The sequence below is a fragment of the Trachypithecus francoisi genome, unplaced genomic scaffold (genome assembly GCF_009764315.1).
Source record: "Trachypithecus francoisi isolate TF-2019V2 unplaced genomic scaffold, Tfra_2.0 Lachesis_group2, whole genome shotgun sequence".
NCBI classification, from domain to species: Eukaryota; Metazoa; Chordata; class Mammalia; order Primates; family Cercopithecidae; genus Trachypithecus; species Trachypithecus francoisi.
The window spans coordinates 86,898,339-86,925,153 of record NW_022681465.1 but is presented as its reverse complement, the minus strand read 5'-3'; the positions used below and the strand labels follow the sequence as shown (position 1 = coordinate 86,925,153).

The 26,815-nt window shown below is 38.4% G+C and overlaps 1 protein-coding gene and 1 pseudogene across 5 annotated transcripts in view; both read left to right on the top strand.

Annotated features, from left to right (window-relative positions):
• Positions 1–24,244, top strand: part of SLC38A9 (solute carrier family 38 member 9) — a 97,195-nt gene extending 72,951 nt beyond the window's left edge. For 2 of the 5 annotated variants that reach the window (XM_033179584.1, XM_033179583.1), the window contains exons 11-15: positions 2,354–2,460; positions 14,496–14,609; positions 16,247–16,395; positions 22,105–22,194; positions 23,436–24,236. In XM_033179584.1, the coding sequence (XP_033035475.1) occupies positions 2,354–2,460; positions 14,496–14,609; positions 16,247–16,395; positions 22,105–22,194; positions 23,436–23,601 (626 nt within the window). In that variant the 3' untranslated portion in view covers positions 23,602–24,236. Of the gene's footprint in view, positions 1–2,353; positions 2,461–14,495; positions 14,610–16,246; positions 16,396–22,104; positions 22,195–23,435 lie in introns of all 5 variants that reach the window. The other 3 variants (XR_004429830.1, XM_033179581.1, XM_033179582.1) reach the window with 3 other exon arrangements.
• An 84-nt stretch (positions 24,245–24,328) lies between these two features.
• Positions 24,329–26,815, top strand: part of LOC117066058 — an 82,153-nt pseudogene continuing 79,666 nt past the window's right edge.

Below are 26,815 nucleotides of genomic sequence, written 5' to 3'. Positions count from 1 at the left end.
TCCATTAACATTTAAGGTTAATATTGTTATGTGTGAACTTGATCCTGTCCTTATGATATTAACTGGTTATTTTGCTCGTTAGTTGATGCAGTTTCTTCCTAGCCTCGATGGTCTTTACATTTTGGCATGTTTTTGCAATGGCTGGTACCAGTTGTTCCTTTCCATGTTTAGGGCTTCCTTCAGGGTCTCTTGTAAGGCTGGCCTGGTGGTGACAAAATCTCTAAGCATTTGCTTATCTGTAAAGGATTTTATTTCTCCTTCACTGATGAAACTTAGTTTGGCTGGATATGAAATTCTGGGTTGAAAATTCTTTTCTTTAAGAACGTTGAATATTGGCCCCCACTCTCTTCTGGCTTGTAGAGTTTCTGCCGAGAGATCTGCTGTTAGTCTGATGGGCTTCCCTTTGTGGGTAACCCAACCTTTCTCTCTGGCTGCCCTTAAGATTTTTTCCTTCATTTCAACTTTGGTGAATCTGGCAATTATGTGTCTTGGAGTTGCTCTTCTGGAGGAGTATCTTTGTGGCGTTCTCTGTATTTCCTGAATTTGAATGTTGGCCTGCCCTACTAGGTTGGGGAAGTTCTCCTGGATGATATCCTGAAGAGTGTTTTCCAACTTGGTTCCATTTTCCCCCTCACTTTCAGGCACCCCAATCAGACGTAGATTTGGTCTTTTTACATAATCCCATACTTCTTGCAGGCTTTGTTCATTTCTTTTCTTCTTTTTTCTTTTGGTTTCTCTTCTCGCTTCATTTCATTCATTTGATCCTCAATCGCTGATACTCTTTCTTCCAGTTGATCGAGTTGGTTACTGAAGCTTGTGCATTTGTCACGTATTTCTCGTGTCATGGTTTTCATCTCTGTCATTTCGTTTGTGATCTTCTCTGCATTAATTAGTCTAGCTGTCAATTCTTCCACTCTTTTTTCAAGATTTGTAGTTTCTTTGCGCTGGGTACATAATTCCTCCTTTAGCTCTGAGAAGTTTGATGGACTGAAGCCTTCTTCTCTCATCTCGTCAAAGTCATTCTCTGACCAGCTTTGATCCGTTGCTGGCGATGGGCTGCGCTCCTTTGCAGGGGGAGATGCGCTCTTATTTTTTGAATTTCCAGCTTTTCTGCCCTGCTTCTTCCCCATCTTTGTGGTTTTATCTGTCTCTGGTCTTTGATGATGGTGACGTACTGATGGGGTTTTGGTATAGGTGTCCTTCCTGTTTGATAGTTTTCCTTCTGACAGTCAGAAGGACTGTCTGTTGGTCTGTTGGAGATTGCTTGAGGTCCACTCCAGACCCTGTTTGCCTGGGTATCAGCAGCAGAGGTTGCCGAAGATAGAATATTGCTGAACAGCGATTGTACCTGTCTGCTTCTTCCTTTGGAAGTTTCCTCTCAGGGGTGACTTCACCCTGTGAGGTGTGGGGTGTCAGACTGCCCCTAGTGGGGGATGTCTCCCAGCTAGGCTACTCAGGGGTCAGGGACCCACCTGAGCAGGCAGTCTGTCCGTTCTCAGATCTCAACCTCCGCGTTGGGAGATCCACGGCTCTCCCCAAAGCTGTCAGACAGAGTTGTTCGCGTCTGCACCGGCCCCCACTGCTTCCCCTATTGGTCTTCAGCTGTGCGCTGTCCCCAGAGGTCTCTATTATTTTTAAATAATGCTTTTTAGATTTGTCAGTGAAGAATGTTAAATGACCAGTTTGCCCTTTCATAATTCCTTTTCTAGAGGTAATTTTCTGGCAAGTTCAGGTATTAAAAAAATGAAGGACTTTAAAGTCAGACAGAGCCTAAATTTGAATCCTGCCCTTCCCCATACCATTTGTATGACCTCAAATAGGAATAATTGATACAAAGCGCCTGCACAGAGTATACTATTTTTTTTTTTTTTTGAGATGGAGTATTGCTCTTTCACCCAGGCTGCAATGCAATGGCACGATCTTGGCTTACTACAGCCTCTGCCTCCCAGGTTCAAGCGATTCCCCTGCCTCAGCCTCCCAAGTAGCTGGGATTACAGGCTGCTGCCACCACGCTCAGCTAATTTTTGTATTTTTAGTAGAGACAAGGTTTCACCATGTTGGCCAGGCTGGTTTCAAACTCCTTACCTCAGGTGATCCGCCCACCTTGGCCTCCCACAGTGTTGGGATTACAGGTGTGAGCCACCACACCCAGCCAGAGCATACTTTTTTTTCCCCCCTTTTGAGTGCTTTGCCCAAGTATAATGCTGGCCTTGAGGAACTTTTTAAAGACATTTTAATATTCTCATTCCCTGGATAAAACAGTGACAACTGATTTTTAGTAATCAACTGTTGGCTACCACTACTCATTTTCTAACTGTCAGTTTTAATGTTTTTGTTTTTATTTTTCTCCTAGAGATAAGATTTCAGTTTCCACAGCTGACTGGAGTGCTTACCCTTGCTTTTTTTATTCATAATTGTATCATCACACTCTTGAAGAACAACAAGAAACAAGAAAACAATGTGAGTAATTATCTTTGGAATTGACTTTTGTATCTCCTGAGAATAAACTTTTTAAGTCAGTATTTGAGCCACTTTATATTTGGGGTACAATTAGGCAATTTTGTCACAAGATCTTAATTTTTAAACTTCATAGAGCAGTGGTCAGCAAATTTTTCTATAAAGGTTCAGATGATAAATATTTCAGGCCTTATAGGCCATATGGTTTTTGTTCCAGCTACCCAGCTCTGCTGTTATGTTATGAAGGCAGCCATAGATAATACATAAACAAATGGGTGATGGCATTGTTTCAATGAAACTTTACAAAAAGCAGACATCAGACAAGATTTGGCCCGTGAGTCATAGTTCCCCGGTGCCTGCCATAGAGTAACCACTGAAAAAATAGAGGTATAGCTAATAAGCCATTAATGGTGGTAAAATCTTTTAAAGATACCCTGGCTATGGTGACTCAGGCCTATAATACCAGCACTTTGGGAGTCTGAGGCAGGAAGATCACTTGAGCCCAGGAATTTGAGACCAGCCTGGGCAACATGGTTAGAACCTGTCTCTACAGAAAAAATTAGCCCAGTTTGGTAGCACATGCCTATAGTCCCAGCTACTTGGGAGGCTGAGGCAGCAGGATTGCTTAAGCCCAGGAAGCCAAGTCTGTGGTGAACTGCGTTCATGCCACAGCACTCTAGCCTGGTCAACAGAGCGAAACCCCATCTTAAAAAAAAAAAAAAATGCAGCCGGGCACAGTGGCTCACGCCTGTAATCCCAGCACTTCAGGTGGCCAAGGCAGGTGGATCCCGAGGTCAAGAGTTCAAGATCAGCCTGGCCGAGACGGTGAAACCCCATCTCTACTAAAAATACAAAAATTAGTCGGGCATGGTGGTAGATGCCTATAATCCCAGCAACTCAGGAAGCTGGGACAGAGAATTGCTTGAACCGGGAGGCGGAGGTTGCAATGAGCCAAGATCGCCACTGCACTTCAGCCTGGGCAACAGATCCAGACTTCGTCTCAAAAAAACAAACAAAAAATACAACTGATCCAAAAGAAGCCATGGAAAAGGAACCAAAGAATAGATGTGACAAATAGAAAACAAATAGCAACATAGTAGGTTTAAACCCGTTGTGTTGATAATTACATTTAAAGACACTGCAGTTAAAAGATTAAAAGAGTCTGGGTGCAGCGGCTCACACCTGTAATCCCACCACTTTGAGAGGCTGAGGCAGGCGGATAACTTAAGGCCACCTGTTCGAGACCAGCCTGGCCAATATGGTGAAACCCTGTCTCTACTAAAAATACAAAAATTAGCCAGGCATGGTGGTGTACACCTGTCATCCCAGCTACTCAGGAGGCTGAGGCAGGAAATCGCTTGAACCCAAGGGGTGGCAGTTGCAGTGAGCGGAGATCATGCCACTGCACTCCAGCCTAGGCAACAGAACGAGACTCCATCTCAAATAAATAAATTAATTAATTAAAAGAGATTTTCAGACTTGTTAAAACACAAAGCCTAACTATATGTTGTCTAGAAGGAATTTATATTAAACATAAAGATATGCCATGCAAATATTAAACATAAGAAAGCTGGAGTGGCCAAATTAATATCAGACAAAATAGACTTTAGAACTGGGAGTATTGCCAGAGATAAAGAGAAACCTTACATAATGATCTGTAGGGATCAATTCATCAAGAAGACATAATAATCCTAAATGTATATGCACCCAGTGACAGAGCTTCAAAATAAATGAGTTAACAGTTGCCAAACTGAAAAGAGAAGTAGACAAATCCACAATTATAACTGGACATTTTATCACCCTCCTTCAAGTAACTGATAGAACAAATAGATGAAAATAAGTAAGGATAGAGGAAGCATGAAAAACACTGTCGGCCGGGCGCGGTGGCTCAAGCCTGTAATCCCAGCACTTTGGGAGGCCGAGACGGGTGGATCACGAGGTCAGCAGATCGAGACCATCCTGGCTAACACGGTGAAACCCCGTCTCTGCTAAAAAAAATACAAAAAATTAGCCGGGCGAGATGGCGGGCGCCTGTAGTCCCAGCTACTCGGGAGGCTGAGGCAGGAGAATGGCGTAAACCCGGGAGGCGGAGCTTGCAGTGAGCCGAGATCGCGCCACTGCACTCCAGCCTGGGTGACAGAGCGAGACTCCGTCTCAAAAAAAAAAAAAAGAAAGAAAAGAAAAACACTGTCAACCTACTTAATCTAATATGTATTTACAAAAAGTCTTCTCTCAACTGAGGAATGCACATTCTTCTTAAATACATAAGAACATTTTCCAAGATAGACCATATACTGGGTCATAAAACAATTCTCAATATGTTTGAAAGGATTTAAGTCATACAGAGTATGTTCTCTAACCATAATGGAGTGAAGATACAAATCAATAACAGAAAGAAATTTGGGAAATTCACAAATTGTGGAAATTGAACAGCATGCTCTTAAATAACCAATGGGTCAAAGAAGAAATCACAAGAAAAATCAGAAATACTTTGAGTTTACTTAAAGCGTGCTTATAGGGAAATGTATAGCTGTAAACACCTACACTAAAAATGAAGATCTCAAAACCTAACTTTCTACCTTAGACAATGGAAAAAGTAAAGCAAACTAAACCCAAGGCAAACAAGTTAACCAGTTACTTGTTGGCTTGTCTGCAGATTTTGTGGTCAATTTAACAGCTTCTGACCTTGTAAACAAAAGTCATAATGAAGTTCTAATAGAGGTCTATAAAATTGTTACTGAAATGCGGGAGAAGGAAGGATTTGCTGTGCCTGGAGATTCTGAGAAGGCTTTGAGTAAGGGGTAATGTTTGGCAGTCATTAAGGAGGCAAAAACCTTTCTAAGTAGAGGAAGTAAGCTCTCTAAAGCAAAAATATAAATTTAGCTTTTCCATCTTCATCTTTACTGACCATACATGTAGCATATTACCTGTAAATGGAGTTGGACTTGAGTCAATCTGGATTTTTCATACTTCCTATTTGGTGAACTTACCTCAGATTTCATTTTTGTCATATGTCAAATGATAGCTACCTATCAGGGTTGTGATGTTAACATGATCTAACATACAACAGAGGTTGGAAATTTTTAGTATTTTTACCCCTCTTACCCTTTCTTTCCTGATATTTACAGTCTCTTCTTGTAAGCCAAGTTAGCCCAAGTGCCCTAGAAACTCATGTTGTTAAGTAGAATTCTCATATATTGGATGATCCTATCCATAAGGCTGTGTTTCTCAAACTTTACCACCAAAGTCTCCCTAATAACAGAACAACCTCATGTACCTAGAAATCTGAGGAAGACAAACACAATCTTACCAAAGTGTCATGTTTTATCTGAAACATTTACACATGTTTTTATCATGCTCATTATTTGTTTGTCTTACTGGAAAACAGTCTCAGGCTGGGCACAGTGACTCATGCCTGTAATCCCAGCACCTTGGGAGGCCAAGGCAGGCAGATCACAAGGTCAGGAGATTGAGACCATCCTGGCTAACACAGTGAAACCCCATCTCTACTAAAAATACAAAAAATTAGCCGGGTGTGGTGGCACGCGCCTGTAGTACCCACTACTCTGGAGGCTGAGGCAGGAGAATCGCTTGAACCCGGGAGGTGGAGGTTGTGGTGAGCCAAGATCCTGTCACGGCACTCCAGCCTGGGCGATAGAGTGAGACTCCACCTCAAAAAAGAAAAGGGAAAGGGGAGGGGCTCAAAATGAGTTAAATTACAGGCAGTTCTCATGTTGCGTGGTTCTTACATGCACCAGTTTCTTTAATCTGGTTTAGTTAAAATACATCAGTTCCTCCTAACAACATTTGTTCAAACCTCAGTTACCACAGACTTTTATTTTATTTTTTTTCAGCCATTTCTTGCTTTTTATTTATAGTTTGTGTTCAATGCAAATCAATTCCATAACATAAGAAGTTACTATGAATCAAAGCATAAATACACAAACACAATATACAATCCAAAAGAGATGTATAGCATTCTGGAATAAAGCAAAAGAGTGTTCATTCACACACACAGTAGCTTCAGATGTGTTCAATCTGTTTGTTCCCATGTAGTTTTCTAAAGATGGAAAAAAATGACTTTGGTCATCAAGACTACTGTGGCCATATTAGATTCCTAGAACATCTAAGCATCAGGGTGTGACCATGAGAACAAAAGACTTCAGCAGGTGTCTATTTTTAAAAAGGTTTCTGTGTGTCGAGGCAGTTGTGAAAGATTTACTGCAGAATCAAGCCCACTTTTAGGCTTAGGACCAGGTTCTAACTATCTAAAAATATTGACTGATAGCAAAAAGTGTTCCAAGTGTGGCTATTCTGATCCATAATTGTTTTTTAAAGAAAAAAAAAAGTATATACAGAAAGAGTATAAAAGTTTTTGTGAATTTAATGCAAATTAGCTTCCAGTCTTCACTTCCCAAATACTTGATTTACAGTTTTGATTCCTTTACATTTTTGCCTTTTTAATTTCAAGATTTGCAGTTTTGCCTTCAAAACAGATCTTTTTTTTAATTGTAAATTCAACATATACAGAAATCAAAAGCATTTTGACGGCTAGGCACGGGGGGCTCAAGCCTATAATCCCAGCACTTTGAGAGGCTGAGGCAGGTGGATCACCTGAGGTCAGGAGTTCGAAACCAGCCTGGGCAACATGGTGAAACCCTGTCTCTAGTAAAATTACAAAAATTAGCCGGGCATGGTGGTAGGTGCCTGTAATCCCAGCTACTTGGGAGGCTGAGTCAGGAGAAACACTTGAGCCCGGGAGGCAGAGGGTGCACTGAGCTGAGATTGCGCCACTGCACTCCAGCCTGGGTGACAAAGTGAGACTCCATCTAAAAAATAATAATAATAAAAAAAAGTATTTTGAAATTAGTCACAGTCAATACAGTTCTACTCTTTGGAATCTGTTTAGCTAAATGAATGTAGCACTCTTGTTGAATGGAAATAGGTGATAGGAAATGCCTATCATTTGACTATATGGATAATCAAGAGTTGCTCAGAATGCTTGGACCTGGGGTTAGATTCTCATTCATCATTGCCCTGGCACGTGTCAATTACTAAGTAAAAGGTCAAATGCAATGTCAAATCCAAAGCCTCAAGAGGAAAGTAAGTTCAGTTCCCAAGAGAACAGCGATAGCTCAACAATGTAAAACTTCATCTAGAGTATATCGGCATTAAATTAGTGCTGTCGAAACAATACATTGAGGAATTATAGTAACACCTGGAAGTTCCTTCTAATGTACATATAAATAGAATCATGGAAGCTTTTTATATTACCTGTTTTATGGCCTTATAGAATTAATGAATCAAATGAAAACTGAATCTCCATTCCACAATCACATCCTTTATTACTATTCTTATTTTCAAGGTAGTATTTCTTAAGCCACATTCAAGGAAATCATGTCTTAGCTATTTTGGATGTTGCCTCTCCTTCATCTTATACATAAACACCAGCAGATTTAATATTGGCCTCCATCATCTAGTTCTTCAAACTAGATGTTCTTCAAACCGATCAAATTGGGATCCTCACATGTTCTTCAAACCGATCAAATTTGGGATTCTCAATATTTTGTATCAATAAAAGGTGTGGAATTAGTAGATTCGAAGAAGACCTGTTTTTCCTTGCCAAATCGGACTTCCAAACGCCATTTGGATTGGGTTTAGAAGATGGGGAAGTTTAGAAGATGTTTCTTGACCTGAGTCTCTTAACAATAGAGATGTAGAAGAGAGAGTGAGACCACGAAGGGACTGGCTGTTGACTGCAGGGCACCACCAACCGCCTTGGTGGTGGCATTAGCTGGATTTGGGGCAGTCGAAGTATTCTGGGAGGAGCTACTTGAAACTGTTACAACAGTTGTTTCATTGGAATAAATCTGCGTGGGTAGGAGCAGCGCCAGTAGCAGCAGCCCTAGCCAAGCCTGGCCACCATTGCTCTGCCCATGTCCCCTCCATCGGTGCACTGCGCGTCTCGCTGGATGCTGGGTGCTTGAAGAACCGCTGGCTCCAGTCAGGCACAGGCAAGGTCAGATTTTTAACTATTAGTCCCTGTAAAGTAGTAGCTGCTAGCCCTCACTTCACAAAGCACTACGTAAAAAACAAGTGCATGTGATAATTAGTAACCAATCACATAACTTCTTGCAAAGTGTGTCAATGACTGGTCACTGTGTATGTTTTTCACTGTACAGTCTGCAAAGCAGATAGTTGTGTTAACTCCTTGTCTCCCAGTGATAAACTGACATATTTTACAAAAAATGGATATTTGAACAAGGAATTGTCAAACAAAGTGAAAGTGTTACAATGAAACAAAACAATAATGCAAGAAGTGAAATTTGAATTCAATTCTATATAAAGAGTTATAAAAGAAATAGCCAACTGTGGAAATGTTGACACTGCTGGAGTACACATATATACTCCAGATATGCAGCCAGAGAAACTTAAGGAAGGTGAGCTTATCAACATGCATTTGGAAAGTGGTTATGATTACAAGAATGAAGATATCCCAGAGGAAGTGCAATTGGCAGAAAACTTCACATTAATTGAATTCTCAGAGATGTCTCACAACATTGAAAGCACAAAAGATGAAATGTTAGAAGCTGGTGCATAGTTGGGATAAAGAAGTATGATGGTTCACCAAGGCATGGAAAAGATGCCTGCTCCATTTTGTTAAGTTATACAATGAGAAGAAGGAGGCAAACATAGTTCAGACTACTCTTGGTATGTTTTTACAAAACATAAAATATTTTAAGCTCAATATTTCTGACATTGCAATGTACTTTTAAAAATGTTTTACTTTTTCTTCATTTCCTTACACATTTATAAAAATATTTAATGTTTTGACAATTGTTAAAGATCATAGAACAATTATATGTTTTTCCCATTGATTATTGTGATCACTTTGCACAGTTTCAGGTTGCACAGTAATTTTTATAATCTCATACCACCCTGCAAAGTGAGGACTGTCTGTGCTTAACTTTTCACTCGCCAGAATTCTCAAGTTGAATTGCTTTTCTGGAAAGTCACACCAGTTTATCTGGAGGTGTATATGCCCCACTGTGAGAAGCTCAGGGCTGGATTGAGATGGGCGTTCTTGGTTCATGGTCTCCCAAGGACTGAGGACATGTCTTTGCCTTTCTTAGTAGAACACTCAGTGGGCCTTGAAATCCGTATTTCATATGTAAATACCATAAAATGAATTCTTTCCACTTAGTATTAGGATGAGGACTTTGTAGAACTATTATGTTAGGTTCAGCTAATACAATTTGATTCACCTTTTGTCACTTGTGGAAACTACTTTTAAAACAAAGGCTTAAAAGCAAAGGTTTAAATGGCTGGGCATGGTGACTCACGCCTGTAATTCCAGCACTTTGGGAGGCTGAGGCGGTTGAATCAGCTGAGGTCAGGAGTTCGAGACCAGCCTGGCCAGACATGGCAAAACCCCGTCTCTACTAAAAATACAAAAATTAGCCAAGCATGGTGGTGGGCCTCTGCAATTCCAGCTACTTGGGAGGCTGAGACAGGAGAATCACTTGAACTCGGGAGGCAGAGGTTGCAGTGAACTGAGATCACGCCACTGCCCTCCAGCCTGGGCAACAGAGCGAGACTCCATCTCAAAAAAAAAAAAAAAAAAAAACACACACACACACACACAAAGGTTTAAATGGTTGTTTTTGTTTGTTTGTTTGTTTGTTTGTTTTTACTGTCTTAATTGAAATTGGGTTATGAAGTGATGGTCTACCTTTCAAAAAACTAGTTGTACTTTATGTTAACTTCTTAAAATATTAATAATTGCTAAGTATAAAGCTAACATTTATGAAGCACTATGTGCCAGCAACATTCTAAACACTTTGACTATATGTAAATATATATACTCTCTTTTTGATTATACTGAAATTGGCTTTTATGTTAGCAAAAATCTAGCTAAATGGGTACTATATTCTGATAAAAACTTTGTCATTTGATTTATTTAATGATTATACTTTTCAGCAGGTTTCAGTAAGTAATTTGAAAGAAGTCCTGTTAATATCATGGCATAATATTTTCTTGAGATTAAAGTCGAAAAATATAAAGCTTGCCAGGGACTGAATTCATAATGTGGATACTGGATCATTCCAAGCTCAGTAAACAAAAGTTTGAAAATAGAAAAGAAGACAAAAGAATAGAAAAGGCCTCTTCTTCTATGTAAATTATAGCTGGACTTGGAACTAAAGACATTTGCAAAGAAAGAAACAAACTCCCACATAGATGTAGTGATCAAATTTTCTAGGTTTTCCAAGTTCAACTTCATTTCATACAGTTTTTTTTTTCCATCAAATGTAATTTGTTATATGTGTAAATGGGATATCATTTCTATTCCTTTTTTTTTTTTTTTTTTGAGACGGAGTTTCGTTCTTGTTGCCCAGGCTGGAGTGCAGTGGCACGATCTTGGCTCACCGCAACCTCCACCTCCCCAGTTCAAGCAGTTCTCTTGCCTCAGCCTCCCAAGTAGCTGGGATAACAGGCGGCACCCTCCACCACGTCTGGCTAATTTTGTATTTTTAGTAGAAATGGGGTTTTTCCATGTTGGTCAGGCTGGTCTTGAATTCCCGACCTCAGGTGATCCACCCGCCTCAGCCTCCCAAAGTGCTGGGATTACAGGCGTGAGCCACCCCACCCGGCCATCATTCCTATTCTTTTGTCATATCTTGCCAAAAAAGGGGGATTAGGGAGCTGAAGACCATCCAACTAGTTTATCACCAGAATATGTAGTCCCTATAACCCTCCTGGTTGTGTGGATTGACCTCTTGATATTTTCTTATTGTATTTGAATCAGAACCTCTAAGTGTTTCTTTTGTTTAGTTTTGTTTTGTCTGTGTTTAGTTGTATTACCCTGCTTTGTTCTTTAAAACAATTTGAAATGCCTTATATCGTGATTTGTTATTTACTTTTTCCTTCCTCATATGAATCTGTGGTTTACTTGGCTATATACCAGGAGAAGTTATGTAAATTTGGGGGGTCAGTCTGTGTGGTCAGTTTCTGTCATTTTTGTTAGTAAATGCTCCACTGGATAGTATTTTCACTATGAACGGTATGTGGAACAAATAATAAACCATGTCTGACAAATAGAATGTGCTCCCAAACCCACTTCTGGGCCTGTTGTAGATCCAGTTTTCATTCTGACTTGGCATTCTACCTGTCATTAGTTTTCTACCGTCAACCCTGCCAGCCATTTATTATTCACAAGGCAGGATCAGTTACCTTATTAATGTATAGGCTTCTTGACATAATTACCAATTTATATTGTCACTTGTGTCTCTTTTTAAACATATTTTTTACTTTGAGCCTCATTTTCTAAAGAATAGCTTTTTTCTATGCTGTTCCATTAAATGGGCTTTCAAGAGGCTATATCTTTAGGCCGAACTATATCTTTAGTAATGGCTTGTGTTTGAGCCAGAGAATAGCAAAGCCCACATATGTGTATACTGTTCATAAGTGGTATATTTCCCAGCGTCATGCTAAACCTCAGCTGCTTTTATAATAAAAGCATCATTTCTGTTCATCAGAGTATTCAGATGAAAACACATATATAGCTCCTGAGCTACTTTTACTGAAGGTATGTTGGAGTACTGTGAAATAGAACTTTTCTGATTTTAGTGTCTCAAAATGGAAGCATCCCTGTATGTGTTCTGTTGTATAGTTGTTACTCATGACTTGTTACCTCTCTTTTTTTATTATTATTGTTTATTAACTGTGACACAACTGCGTTGGCGACTGGTCAGCTCTCCATCAAAGTAGCTGAGGACCTGCAATTTGGAACTAAAAGGATCTTGATTTGAATATTGGTTTCACCAGATACCCACTTTGCAGCCACAAACAAGTTTTGTAACCTTGCTGCACTTAGTTTACATCTGTAAAATGAAGAAAATGACAGTATCTACATTATAAAGTTGCAATGAGGATTAAATGAGATGACACTTGTAATGTGCTTAGCAATAGAGCCTGGCACCTACAAGCACTTAATAAAACCAATGTGGCTATTATTCTTTATCTACATTTACCACGTTCCTCCTATGTACCAGGTGTGGTCTTGGGTATTGGGGATACAAAGAAGAAAAAGACATGGTCCCTGTCCTCAGAATCCCAGAGTCTTGTGGTACAGACACATTTAGAGAAAAATTAAAATACCAACATGATACAAGAACTATTAACCTTGGCTATTTTAGGGATGTCAAGGGACATATTTTATCTCCACTTGAAATTCTTTATATCATGCACATGGATTACTTTTATAATAAAAGTTAATGACTGTCACAATACTGTCATTGCTGTATTTGAGATCTGTATATAGTGCCGTGAGAACAGAGAAGCAGAGGGGAAAAGTCTTATTGGAAGCTCTGCACCATAGCCTTTGCATCTTAATCAGATTTCCCCTGAAGTGTGTTATGGTACACTTCTTTGCAAGAAGTCAGACCAAAATAACGCGGTGATCAGGTAGTAGATAAGCTGAAAACTGTCTGTGGAATGGTGGCTGTCCCACTTTACAGAGAGCTGTCTCAGGCCCAGCTGCTTTGCCTCCCAAGATTTTTTTACAAGGCTACCTCTGTTCTTGAGTAGCATTGAGTAGGTTGAGTGTAGAATGACTTTCAAACATCGTAATGGGAAACTACTACTCTTTGGCAAAAAAGTAGATTTGACCTGGTTCATTGCTGTTCATCCCACACAAGATCATGAGGCAACTCTAGGGGTGACTGAAGTCTGGCCTCCCGTCAGACCTAGAGCTTCATGAACTCAAGAGGAATGATTCTGAAAACCCCCCAGGAGGTTTGGTCATCCTCTTCCTCATTCCTAAGCAATTAGAAGCATTTTGAGAGGACTGGAACCAATCCGCATAAGCCTTTAGCTCCATGGGCTTATTCACCATCTAATTTAGGGTTTAAAACCCTTGATTTACTTTCAAGCTGATTGTCAATTTAGACCTGACCTTAAGATTTGTCATAACTTGTTACTTGCTTTTTAACTGAATTTGTCAACAGTCAAGTTTATAAAACTCTACTATGTTAGCTAGCCCATTTAAGGAAGAAAGTAATCCAAAAAGTCAGAAATGTTCCCTAATACCAAATGTCCAGTTTTTTTTATTGTGCTATCAAATGTTTTTAAGTTTATTTTTTTCTAATTTGTGTCCTTAGCTTTCAAAGTAATTTTTGTTTAAAATGAAAAATGAATAGGCTTGTTGCCATAATTTAATTGTGCTGAATTGTTTGGCCATAACTTTAGTGGCGATGAAGACCAGATTTTTGAGCTGGAGAATCTGTTCTGTTTGGATCTGACAGCTGGCTACATTAAATGTCTTGGAGATTTTTACTTTGCATGGAGATGGGAGGTTGGGAGGGTGGGAACCGCAGTAGAAGAAAGCAGTCCACTTTATTTAATGTTCTGCATTTGTTTGCTGATTCCAGTAACATTGTGCAGCTGTTTGAACAGCTGCCTTTTGATTTCTTTTTGTTTACTGTTTAGATTTATTAAGCTTGCCTTTAATACTGCTTATTGTCTCTTCTTTAGCTTTCTTTTTTTATTAAATATAATTTAGTATGTTCTACTCTGCTGTGGTCTAGGCATATTTTAATAAGTTAATTTACCAAAGGAAGAATTTTTAAAATGTTGCAGACCATACTGAAATGGCTTATGCTTACTTTCTTATTGTCCCTTAGCTTTATTATTGTAGTTATAGTATTTTGTAATTTGGCAACTAAATTATCTTTTGAAATTAAGTCAGAATTTCAGTCATGTTAAACCACTGTTTATGTTAACTTCTAAGTCTGCCAACAGGTAGCTTAGTCTACATACTTCAGACTACTTTTTAAAAAAAAATTGGCAGACTAATTGTAAAGTATGTGGATTTTGTTTTAACTACTTTCTGTGAACAAATTGAATATCTAGAAATATATACACACATGTATAAGGTAAAAAGACAAATTTTGTATTTATTTGTTAGTCTTCTTAGCCTATTCAGGTAGACTTACTGCAAAGTTCTTCAGTATTATGGGACTTTTGTTCTGTATTTACAGGTGAGGGACCTGTGCATTGCTTATATGCTGGTGACATTAACTTATCTCTATATTGGAGTCCTGGTTTTTGCTTCATTTCCTTCACCACCATTATCCAAAGATTGTATTGAGCAGGTAAGGCACAGTGTAGCCTCTCTGTGTGATTGTGTACACTTTCATGTATTTATAGTAGGCAGGGTGATACAGTGGCAAGATATAACATCAGATAGACCTGGGTTTTAATGCCGTCCCTGCTATCTACTCCAAGTATGGGAACTTAGGCACCTTCCCTTTTCTTTCTGAGCTTTATTTTTTTTTTTTCCATTAAATAGTATAATAAGTACCCCATTTGATTTTTAGATGGACTCTGAGATAATGTACTACGTGCCAGGCACCTTGTGGTACTCAAATAAATGTCTATTATGTACATATATTTCTCTTTTTGTGGGGAACTGTTATGAGTAGTTCTCATGTAGTTATAAAACCTCACAGAGAATACATTGAATGAACTCCCTATTTTTTAAAGCCCACATCAGGAATGCCCTAGATAAACTAGAGTCTTAGTTTATCAGACCCTAATGATTAATCAGACTCTCATTCTTATACTGAGTGACAGGCAGCAAAACAAAAAAAGAGTATTTGAGTATTAAAAAAAGAGAGAGAGATGTTCTATGAGTTACCAGAGGGTTAAAAAAAAAAAAAAAGAGAGAGAGAGACAGAGTAAAAGAAAAAAATATTTTAATAAAAGATTGCCGTAACTAATATTTTCTTTGATTTAACCCATCAAAACCTTAGCAATCGTATAGTCTTTAGTTATAAGTGACTGAAGAGTTTCTCACAAAAAACAACATTTCACAAGTGACTTTCTGGTCAGAAGAAATTCCTCTTATAGAGTGCAATGGAATATACATGTGATTTATTACAGCTGAATTATAATGGTTATTTCAGCAGAATAATGTTAATAGTGTTCTCATCTTTATAAGAAAAATAAGTTTGAGTTACTGCTATTATGGCAGCTTGGACATGTTCTTATTTTCTTGATTTTCTTGACTCCAGAAGTTCTTTGGCAGCCAAATGTTTGCTGGAAATTTCCCTGATACGAACAAACTCATACAAAGCCTACTCCCTTGGGAATAGGAATATTTGTGATATTTGTATTTGAAAGAAAAGATAAAAATTCTGCGTAGTTAACTTTTTTTAAGATACCAAACCAAAATGGAGAAAAGGGTCATGAAAGGAAGAAGAGATAAATCCTTTTCAATTTAGTGATAAACAATGATGCAGTAGGTGATAGACATACTCTCACCTTATTCTGTCATCTTTACATCAAAAGTGCTTACAGTGCTTCAGAGGAGGAAAGCAAGAGAGCCAGAGAGGGTAAAATAACACTGAATTAAATTAGTTCTTTAAATCTTTAAAGCAGACTGGTATTTTCCTTGAACCACATAGAGCAGTGCTTTCTCGATCTATCTGTAGTGAAGGACAAAATTGTCTTTGCTGTTGCTTTAATGTTACATAAATTGCATGCTGATACTTTTGTAAAATAGAATAAAATTGTGGCAATGTCATATTTCTGTAAAAGTTTCTAAACACTCAATTTCTATACTTACCTCATTGAAAAAATACTTAACAAGTAGTTGTGGATGGGCACTAGTCCACAAGTCACAATTGGAGTAGCACCTGTGTTCAAAATAAGCAGAAGACATTCCATTTTATGAATGTGTGTACTGAATTTGATTTTTAACATGACCTCATTATCTCTCTTGGATTAGAATTTTTTAGACAACTTCCCTAGCAGTGACACCCTGTCCTTCATTGCAAGGATATTCCTGCTGTTCCAGATGATGACTGTGTACCCACTCTTAGGCTACCTGGCTCGTGTCCAGCTTTTGGGCCATATCTTCGGTGACATTTATCCGAGGTAAGGGCTCTTCTCTTGACCAGCAAGATGTGCCAAGCAACAAATGACTGTGCAAGCAGGTCAGTTTAAAGTGTGACTGATCCTTCTGCTATAAAAATGCCTAACGAAAGTGGTGACTAAAGATAGATCATTGGTGTCCTCTTCCCTGAAGAGCTTTAAAAATAGAAGCCACTCCCTTGTCTAGAATGATTTAAAGTTCGTTCCTTCCAGTATAGTTAATTAGCTCTGATACCACTTATATTTATCTTATTATTTAATTGCTATTGATTTACATGTTGTCAAGAAGTTTATAGTGTATAGTACCTATGTTGGCAATGTGTAGCTAATGAGAAGCAACACTTTTATTTTAATTATTGGTCATTGAAGCTATCAGGGCCAAGGGAAAACTTCCCCTTTGCCCTCTGAAGGTTTGTTGAAAATGACTGACAAAAGGCAGATTAATAGGCAAAAAGGGCCAGGCTCAGTAGCTCATGCCTGTAATCCTAGCACTTTTAGAGGCCAAGGTGGGTGGATCACTTGAGCCCAGGAGTTCAAGACCAACCTGGGCAACATAGTGAAACTCCATCTCTACAAAATTTTTAAAACTTAGCTGAGCATGGTGGGCATGCTTGTAGTCCCAGTTACTCAGGAGGCTGAGGTAGGAGGAGGAGGATCGTTTGAGCCCAGGAGATAGGGGCTGCAGTGAGCTGAGATCACGCCACTGCTCTGGGTGATGCAATGAGACCCTGTCTCCAAAAGAAAAAAAAAAAAAGCAGAGAAAAGGCATATAAATGTATTTGTATGTGGTTTTATGTTACATGGGAGCCTTTAGAAAGAAGACCCAAAGATACAGGGGAAATTGTCCATTTTTCTGATTACGTTTATGTGAACAGCCATGTCTAATGCTAATAGACTGAGTGGGGAAACCCAGCAAGGCCCCTCTGTCTAGATTCTTAGCCTCTCTGAGCATATGTTTTTTTATCTGAGTCTGGGGCAGGACCCCCTCTGTTATGGGAGTCTTACGACCTGCAGTCAAACAAGACAGGTCAGATCATTTCTTTATGGCTAGTTTTTACACAGAAATAGAGGGAAATTAGAGTGATGTTTTTAGGTTTTATGGCCAGCTTGAGGGAAAATGTTTCCGTTTCCACCTTGGGGAAGAGGGATTCTAGTTTCTAAGCTAGCTTCGGGAGAATGGGACTGAGATTCAGAAGGTCAGAGAAAAACTTTTGTTTCTAAGGCTTTCATTTTGGGGTATGGTTTTCTGAGTCCAACAATCCTTACTTTTATATTCATTAACATTTATGCAGTTTTACATAAATGATCAATTGTTAAGAATTGAAGGTCAGATATATAATTAATTTTTATTTGATATATAACAAGTTTAAATTACTGCTGTAATTGTTAACCTCTTATTGGGGATGAAGGAGTTGTGAGTTCTTTTGAAAATCTGTTCAAAGCTGGTTACCCTCATCCAAGAGAAATTTCTATATGTCATTTCAGAGTTTCCCAGCAGTCCTCTTGTGAGCCCTTGGCTAACTCCTACTCTTACATTAAGTCTTATTATAGGTTCATCCTAGTGAAAAGAACCTAATCCACTTTTATTAGGAATAAGTTCTTTTAAAGAAATAAAACTTTTAAATAAAATTTGAAAAAAAATTGCATTTACAGTAACCTACTAAACAAGTAGTCTTAATCAGTTCTTGTTTAAAATGAACTAATGTAGTCTGCTTCTTCAGTAAATAATTTTCGCCATAAATATGTTGGTTTCAAAACAAAGCAAAAGTCAAGAGTTACCAGGTTCAAGCACTGATAAGTATAGCAGCAACTATAGTTCTAATATTATTATCCAGAAGATTGGAGCTCAGTAAATGTAAGCCTCTGATTGTGTTTCTACTCTACTATATTTATATTCATCGAAGAAGATACAGTGAAGTCATAGATGAAAAACTGCTAAGCAAATACATTATTCCTGTTTTCTGCCATTATTTTGCAGAATTGTGGCTATCTTTACAAGAATGTTTTTTCTTCTTGGAAAAAGTCAGAGATTTCCCTTTTGTTTTCACATTACAGTTCTTCCCCTGCCACCAAGAACACATTGTCATTTTCATTTATCCTACAGTTGTAAGTACTCTATAGAGTGTGCATACTTTGGAGCATAATTTTTGGTCTCAGGACCCTTTATGCTCTTAAAAATGTATGGACAACTCCAGGAGCTTTAGTTTATGCAGGTATAGGTATCAGCATTTAAATATTAAAAAATAGAATTTAGGTTTTTCTGTTTTGTGTTTTGTTTTTTTGAGACGGAGTTTCACTCTTGTTGCCCAGGCTGGAGTGCAGTGGTGCATCTCGGCTGACTGCACCCCCTGCCTCCTGGGTTCAAGCAATTCTCCTGCCTCAGCCTCCCAAGTATCTGAGATTACAGGCACCCATCACCATGCCTGGCTAATTTTTTGTATTTTTAGTAAAGATGGCGTTTCGCCATGTTGGGCAGGCCAATCTTGAACTCCTGACCTCAGGTGATCCACCCGCCTCGGCCTCCCAAAGTGCTGGTATTACAGGCATGAGCCACCGTGCCCAGCAAAGTATTTTTAATTTCTTTAAAATCAATAATAAAACCATTACTTGTTAAGTAACATTTTTGTAAAAAACCACTTTCGGGGGATGGATACCCCAGTCTCCATGATGTGATTATTATGTATTACATGCCTGTATGAAAACATCTCATGTACCCCATAAATATATACACCTACTATATACCCACCAACATTAAAATTAAAAATAAAAATAAAAATAACTGCTTTCAAAAAATTTTTAATTTGGCCGTGTGTGGTGGCTCACACCTGTAATCCAAGCACTTTGGGACGCCGAGGCGGGTGGATCATGAGGTCAGGAGATGGAAACCATCCTGGCCACCATGGTGAAACCCCGTCTTTACTGAAAATACAAAAATTAGCCTGGCGTGGTGGCAGGCACCTATAATCCCAGGTACTTGGGAGACTGAGGCAGGAGAATTGCTTGAACCCGGGAGGCGGAGGTTGCAGTGTGAGCCAAGATGGCACCACTGCACTCCAGCCAGGGTGACATAGCAAGACTCCATCTCAAAAAAAAAAAAACTTTAATTTACATTTGCAAAACTCCAATTTCTGCTTTACTAGTAGACAATTGGATTCTCCTCTCTACTTCTGCATTCCATGTTATAATATGCTGTTTTCATTTAGATTTGTGAAGAAAATCCAGCCTCACATAGATAGTTGGAAAAAGAAAGAGTACTTTTAATAGCCTTTTCATATAATTCTGGATATTCTTCTTTGATACTGTGCCAAAACCTGACAAGTGGTAGCTTCTTATGAGTTGCAATGTGGAATCTGAAACTTGTTGACATTAAAACCAATTGGTCTGTCGTGCACTTTGGATCTTTTACGCATGCATGATTCTGTAACATCTGTTTGATCATTTGGAAAATATTGGTTCACTGAGTTCTGTGGATCTTCCAAATGTTGACACACTTCATTTTACAATATCAAAACCCAATTTCATTAATACTATCACTAATTTCATCATCAGAGCCTTTAAACATTGTCAAGCTCAGGGTAGCAAATACAAGTTTTCCAAAATTCTAGTTTTTATTTGAAAACTTTAATTTTATCTTTGGCAACAAATACTGCCAGTTGTTTTCCTTGAAGTGACAAGCTTATATCATTCATTTTCTGGAAAATACCTGTCAAACACCTGAGTTTGAATGACCATAGTTTGACTGCAATTCAAGTAAAAAAAGCATTTGGTAGGCAAAACAGCTAGGTCCTCCTCAGCTCAGCCACACAAGTCCTTTTCCTCAGGACTTCCAGTGTACTGTACTGCAGTATGCAGTAGATGTGCTTTATTATGACCTTCCTATTTGATCACATAGAATATTTAAAAGACTGTGTATTCAAACATGAGATTTAGCAAAATTAATGTTCTACTCCTTTATCAAGGACTTTATTTATTCTTTGAAGAGTGTTTGGCAGTAAAGAATACAGTATGGAAAACATGGGTGTTAGCCAGGCATGGTGACACATGCCTGTGGTCCCAGGTATTCAGGAGGATGGTTTGAGTCCAGAAGTTCAAGGCTTCAGTGAGCCATGATTGGCCCACTGCACTGCAGCCTGGACGACAGAGCAAGACCCTGTCTCTTAAAAAATAATAATAATAATTAATAAAATTTTAGAAAAGGAATACATGTATACAAAGTTGTTTCCTTTTATAATACAGAAATAACAAAGGCCCAGCCAATACCTCAAAGCTCTGAAGCAATTTTAAGGTTAGAGTTTCTGGGTAAACAATAAGATCTGGGCCGGGCGCGGTGGCTCAAGCCTGTAATCCCAGCACTTTGGGAGGCCGAGACAGGCGGATCACAAGGTCAGGAGATCGAGACCATCCTGGCTAACACGGTGAAACCCCATCTCTACTAAAAATACAAAAACTAGCCGGGCGAGGTGGCAGGCGCCTGTAGTCCCAGCTACTCAGGAGGCTGAGGCAGGAGAATGGCGTGAACCCGGGAGGCGGAGCTTGCAGTGAGCTGAGATCCGGCCACTGCACTCCAGCCTGGGAGACAGAGCCAGACTCCGTCTGGAAAAAAAAAAAAAAAAAAAAAAAAAAAAAAAAAAACAATAAGATCTGTAAGCCTAATATCTTTCTAATTCATCAGGGTATATGACTAACCACTTATTTATATAAATAATTTTCTTTGTTTTTAATTCTCTCTGTAATCTTTATCTGGGATTAATTAACCTCTGATAACTTGGGCCCAAAGGGTTGCTTTGATGTGTACATTTGGCTTTTGAGAATCATTTTCAGGGGAAATGGAGTTATTTCTTCAGCATCAAATTTTCATCTACATTATTTTTGTTTGTGTCCAAAATTGATTCCTAAACCTTGGATTGTTAATGTCTAGTTAAAGTATTTAGTAAATATTCTGTTGATGGTAGTGAGTAACTTTAAGTTCTTTCTTTATGGTCTAAGTATGAGATATGACCACTTTCTTTAAGTGGTTAAATCTGGAAAATAAAAACCTGCCCTTTTTGTCTTTCCCTTTAATATAATGTTTTTAATATAAAAGTAATTTGAACATTTTATGAAAAGTTTGTTAAATATAGAAAAGAGGGAATGTTATCCAAAACCCCAAATTGTAACAAAATCACTACTGCCTTCTCAGTGTATATCCTTCTGATATTTTTTTCAAATGTTTTTGGTGTTTTCTTGTGTAGTGAAAACCTAGCTGACTTTTTTTCTGAATTGCTAGATAGTATTTTGCCTGACAAGGTAATAATGATAAGTTATTTTAAATAATTTTCAACATATTCTGTCAAGTAAATTGTTGCCTTGCTGTGTCCAGGATTCTTCTGTTTTTTCATAAATATCTTGATATTCATAGCATTTTCATTGTTTGGATTATTTTCTTAAGATATTCCAAATGGAATCATAGATCAAAGAATGTGAATTCTGATACACATTACCAGTGTGCTTCTACAAAATTTAACCAGTGTAATTCCACAAAAGAGCTAATTTCACTTTCTCGTTACCAGAATTGAAGACTACTGTTACCTTCTATTTTTGCTGTGATTTTATCGAGCTTAAGACATATTTATTTTAATGATGTTAAGAGTGAACTGTATTCTCATATTAGTCGTTATAATTTGCCTATTTTTGTATTTTTTCTTTCCTCCAAACTTTCTTCTCAACTTCTAGCATTTTCCACGTGCTGATTCTTAATCTAATTATTGTGGGAGCTGGAGTGATCATGGCCTGTTTCTACCCAAACATAGGAGGGATCATAAGGTATTGCCTTGTAAAGGAATGGTGCCCTTACATATATTGGTCTTTATTTTTAGGCTTTTCCTGTTGTTGTCGTTGTTTTAATTTAATTGTATGAAATTCCTGTGAGTATTTAAAACTAGTAATATTCAATTGCAGCCCCTTGGTATCAGTTAAGATGCTCATTATCTTCCATTTCTGTTTGTTCTAGTGAGGAACTCATTCTAGAAGCCCCATTATCCCTTAGCCTCAGGCATCATTTTCTTTTTCTTTTTCTCATCATCTTCCACTTTATTTCCTCTCTATATCCAAAATAAAAAGTCATTTTTAATATATGTATAACTTTGTGGGAGTACCTGGGGGGTCCTTTATTTGTCAAAGCTTCCTTAATCCATTCTAAGTTCCTTAATCCATTTCTACTCAAAAATATATTTCAATGTCATTTGTAGTCAAAAAGTAAGAGTTTAAGTAAGAGTTTAGACCCTAGATGGCTTTCTTTAATATCCTTTTCCTAAAAACGTGACAGGATGAATAGAGTAGGAATAAAGTTGTACCTCAAATGCTCATGGGAAATTGGGATTTAGAATGATCTCATTTCTCTTACTATAGACAGCAGGAATGAGTCATTTTTTTTGGAACACTCTTACCTAAGAAAGTAACAAGGAACAAGAGGAGGAGATTGTTAGCCTGATGCTTATTGAATATAATGGGCTTACAAGTTCCTATTTAACTGTTCCTCAAGAAAACCGAAGTATAGAGAAAAGGAGAAGAAAGTGCATATTTCTCTGTCACAGTCTCATGTTTAAGTGTTTTTGCTATTATCTTTCATATTCATGCTGAATGCCATGGTAGCATTTATCTGTTCTCATACTTAAATGGAGATGCTAACAGTCCCTCAAAAACTGAGAATGAGTAATTAGCTTATAAAAGATCAAAGATAGGAGGCCTAACTCCAGATGTTTCTGAGGAAGTAGCCACAATCACCCAAACACAGAGGAACTACAGAGATTTGAGGGATGAATAAAAAGTCTTTTGTCAATCTGATGCTATAAAGATGAGCAGGAAATCATATTTTATATTAACTTAGCAAGTAAAATAAGTTTTAAACCCAGATGTTTTATGTCAACAACAAATGAATCAAAACTAATTTTTGTTGAGCTATCAGACTGAGGAGGATTTAAATTGTACTCTGTTTACCTTAATTGTAAATCAGAAAAAAGCAAAGTGCAAGATGAATATTAACCCCAAAAGCTTTTATTTTGCAGATATTCAGGAGCAGCGTGTGGCCTGGCCTTTGTATTCATATACCCATCTCTCATCTATATAATATCCCTCCACCAAGAAGAGCGTCTGACATGGCCTAAATTAGTCTTTCACGTTTTCATCATCATTTTGGGTGTGGCTAACCTGATTGTTCAGTTTTTTATGTGAAATACCTCAACTGTTTTTTCAAGAGCTCTCATGATATTTTGAGCCTTGACAACAGTTCTATATAAATTCACTTGTAAATGCTGCTGTTGTGTAATTCTAAATATTTTCTAAGATAATTTGAAAGCAAGGGAAATAGTGGCCCCTTAATAAGTATGTTTTTATTGGGGTGGGGAAAGGAGCAAAAAGAATGATCTTAGCGTCTTTACCTTTCTCATATTAACTCACCTCTTTATTCTGTGGTCTTTTCTGAATAGAAATGTATGCCCTAGGAAGAAATCATGCTGGGTTTTGCTTTTAGAGATAAAAGGTGGTGGATTTACTTTGCCTGCAGTAAAAATTCTCAGGGTGTCAGAGCAGCATATTGCCAAATCCTGCTTCTGTGTTATGTTTCAGTGTATTCTCTTTCATTTTCTTACTTACTAGACCATTTCTGCAGTTTGCCCAAACCTCTACTGTTTGGGACAGTAAACCAAATACCTCATTTTTAAAAAGAAGTTTTCATGGCATCAGTGTTAATAAAGTACATTTTTAGCTGAATCTTAATCTCTATTTGAAGAAAAAGTAGAGACAAAAGTAATGTCAATGTAATCCCCAGGATCATGAAATGTATACAAAATAAACAAAGTAGTAGAGTTTGTTGCTGTCTGACTCTTCTATTTCTAATCCAGTACCAGTGACTTAGATCGAAATTACAGTTCCCCAAGCCAGATTTTGCATAGGAACAAGAATGGTTGTCCCCATAGACCCAGGGGGTGCTTTTGCTTTTTGGATCCCTGAGATGCCAGCGTAGGCTGTCATGACAGACCCAGTGGGGAAAGCATGGCAGAGAGGAGCCTGAGAGGCCCACAGGGGAGAAGGCAAACAGAAAAGGGGCCAGAAAGGAAGAGGCTTCAGCCCAGCATATTTTGTGTCCTCTGGGGGTAGACTGGTTTCTGCACCACAAAAAAGGATTGATTTTGTTTGAGGTATGACCTTCAGAAAGAGACCTCCATCTGCTTGCTTCTGTAACTGGCAGTACTGTTACAGGAAAGAGGTCCTGATCCAGACCGTGAGAGAAAGTTCTTGATCTTGCGCAAGAAAGAATTCTGGGCAAGTCCATAGAGTAAAGTGAAAGCAAGTTTATTAGGAAAGTAAAGGAATAAAAGAATGGCTACTCCATAGACAAAGCAGCCCCGAGGGCTGCTGGCTGCCCATTTTTATGGTTATTCCTTGGTGATATGCTAATCAAGGGGTAGATTATTTGTGCCTCCCCCTGTTAGACCATATAGGCTACCTTCCTGACAGTGCCATGGCATTTGTAAACTGTCATGGCGCTGCTGGGAGTGTAGCAGTGAGAACGACCAGAGGTCACCCTCATGGCTATCTTGGTTTTGGTGGGTTTTAGCTGACTTCTTTACTGCAACCTGTTTTATCAGCAAGATCTTTATGACCTGAATCTTGTGCTGACCTCCTCCTATCTTGTCCTGTGACCTAGAATGCCTTAACCATCTGGGAATGCAGCCCGGCAGGTCTCAGCCTCATTTTACCCAACTCCTATTCAAGACGGGAGTTGCTCTGGTTCACATGCTTCGGACAGTACAGAGTTAAATCCCTGTAAGAAAAACTCCTTAAATCTGAGAAAAAGATTAAGGAATCTGTATCCTTGGAATTGACACTCTTCCCTTTTTTCTTCTGAACTAAAAGCTAAACTAGAATCCACATTCACGTTTTCCAAGTAATACAGCCCCTGTGTCCAGGTCAGCATACGACATGGTGATGTTTTTTCTGAAAAAATTAGATTTCTCTAATTTTAAGCTAAAGTCTAAAAATCTATTGTATGTTCGCCTCTCAGGATAGTGTATGGATTTGTGTTATTTTCTTCCTTTGAAAAAGAAAAATGGTTTTTGTAAACCTAGTAAGGAGCCCAGATTCAAGATCAGCCTTAATTTCTTTCAGCAAAGCTTTCTGTCCTATTCATAAAGCCATAGACCTGTATTAATGATGAACCGTATTCCCTAAAGCTCTTTTGTGTTAATAAAAAGTCTCATTATGAAAATCTCAAGCCCACACAAAAGTAATATGGAGTAGTACGGTGAACCCCACAATGCCTATCCCCAGATTTAGTAATTATACATCTTGGCTGTATTTGCTTCACCTATCTATTTTTTTCTTTTCCACTGAAATATTATCAATCTCAGATGTTATTTCATCACCACAAACCTTAATTTATGGCTGTTAATAATAGCCTTTTGAACATAGTTACATTGATGGAAATAGTCTCGAAAGTTTTTGTTCACATAAATTGCTGGTAGTAGTAGTTTGGTTAATTGAAAAATTCTGCAGTAGGTATCAGATCACTGTGTTAATTTCTCTTAGAAAAGGAGTATAATGAATGGAGAAAGTGCCTGTCTGTGCTTGAGAGCCCCTGAATCTTTATAATTTCAGAATCTTACTCCGTTAAGAGACATAGGATTCAAAAGTTAGACAGCACTGTAAGCGATCTAGGTTTAATCCCAGCTTATCCCCAGTCACCTTCCTTCTCTTTAAAAACTTTAGAAACAGGGCTGGGCACTGTGGCTCATGCCTGTCATCCCAGTTCTTTGGGAGATGGAGACAGAGTTTTCATTGCTGCTTTTTGATAATGTATTTGAATGTTTTAACACATGAAAGAAAAAGATTTGATGTATTTTTGTCCATTTAATGAACTAAATGAATATGACAATGAATGTGGTATTTACTAAAGTAAAAGATAATGTGAATCTTTGCTATTGTTTTCTTTAAATGACTTGATGTGAGGCCAGGCATGATGGCTCATGCCTGTAATCCCAGCACTTTGGGAGGCCAAGGTGGGCGGATCACCTGAGGTCAAGAGTTTGAGACCAGCCTGGCCAACGTAGTAAAACCCCATCTCTACTAAAAATATAAGAATTAGCTGGGCATGGTGGCATGCACCTATAATCCCAGCTACTCGGGAGGCTGAGGCAGGAGAATCGCTTGAACCCAGGAGGTGGAGTTTGCAGTGAGCTGAGATTGCGCCACTGCACTCCAGCTTGGGTAACAAGAGCAAAACATCTCAAAAACAAAACAAAACAAAAAGACTTGATGTGGGCACAGTGGTTCACGCCTGTGATCCCAGCTCTTGGAAGATGGAGGTGGGAGGATCACTTGAGCCCAAGAGTTCAAGACCAGTCAGGACAACAGAGTGAGACTCTGTCTCCACAAAAAATAAAAAATA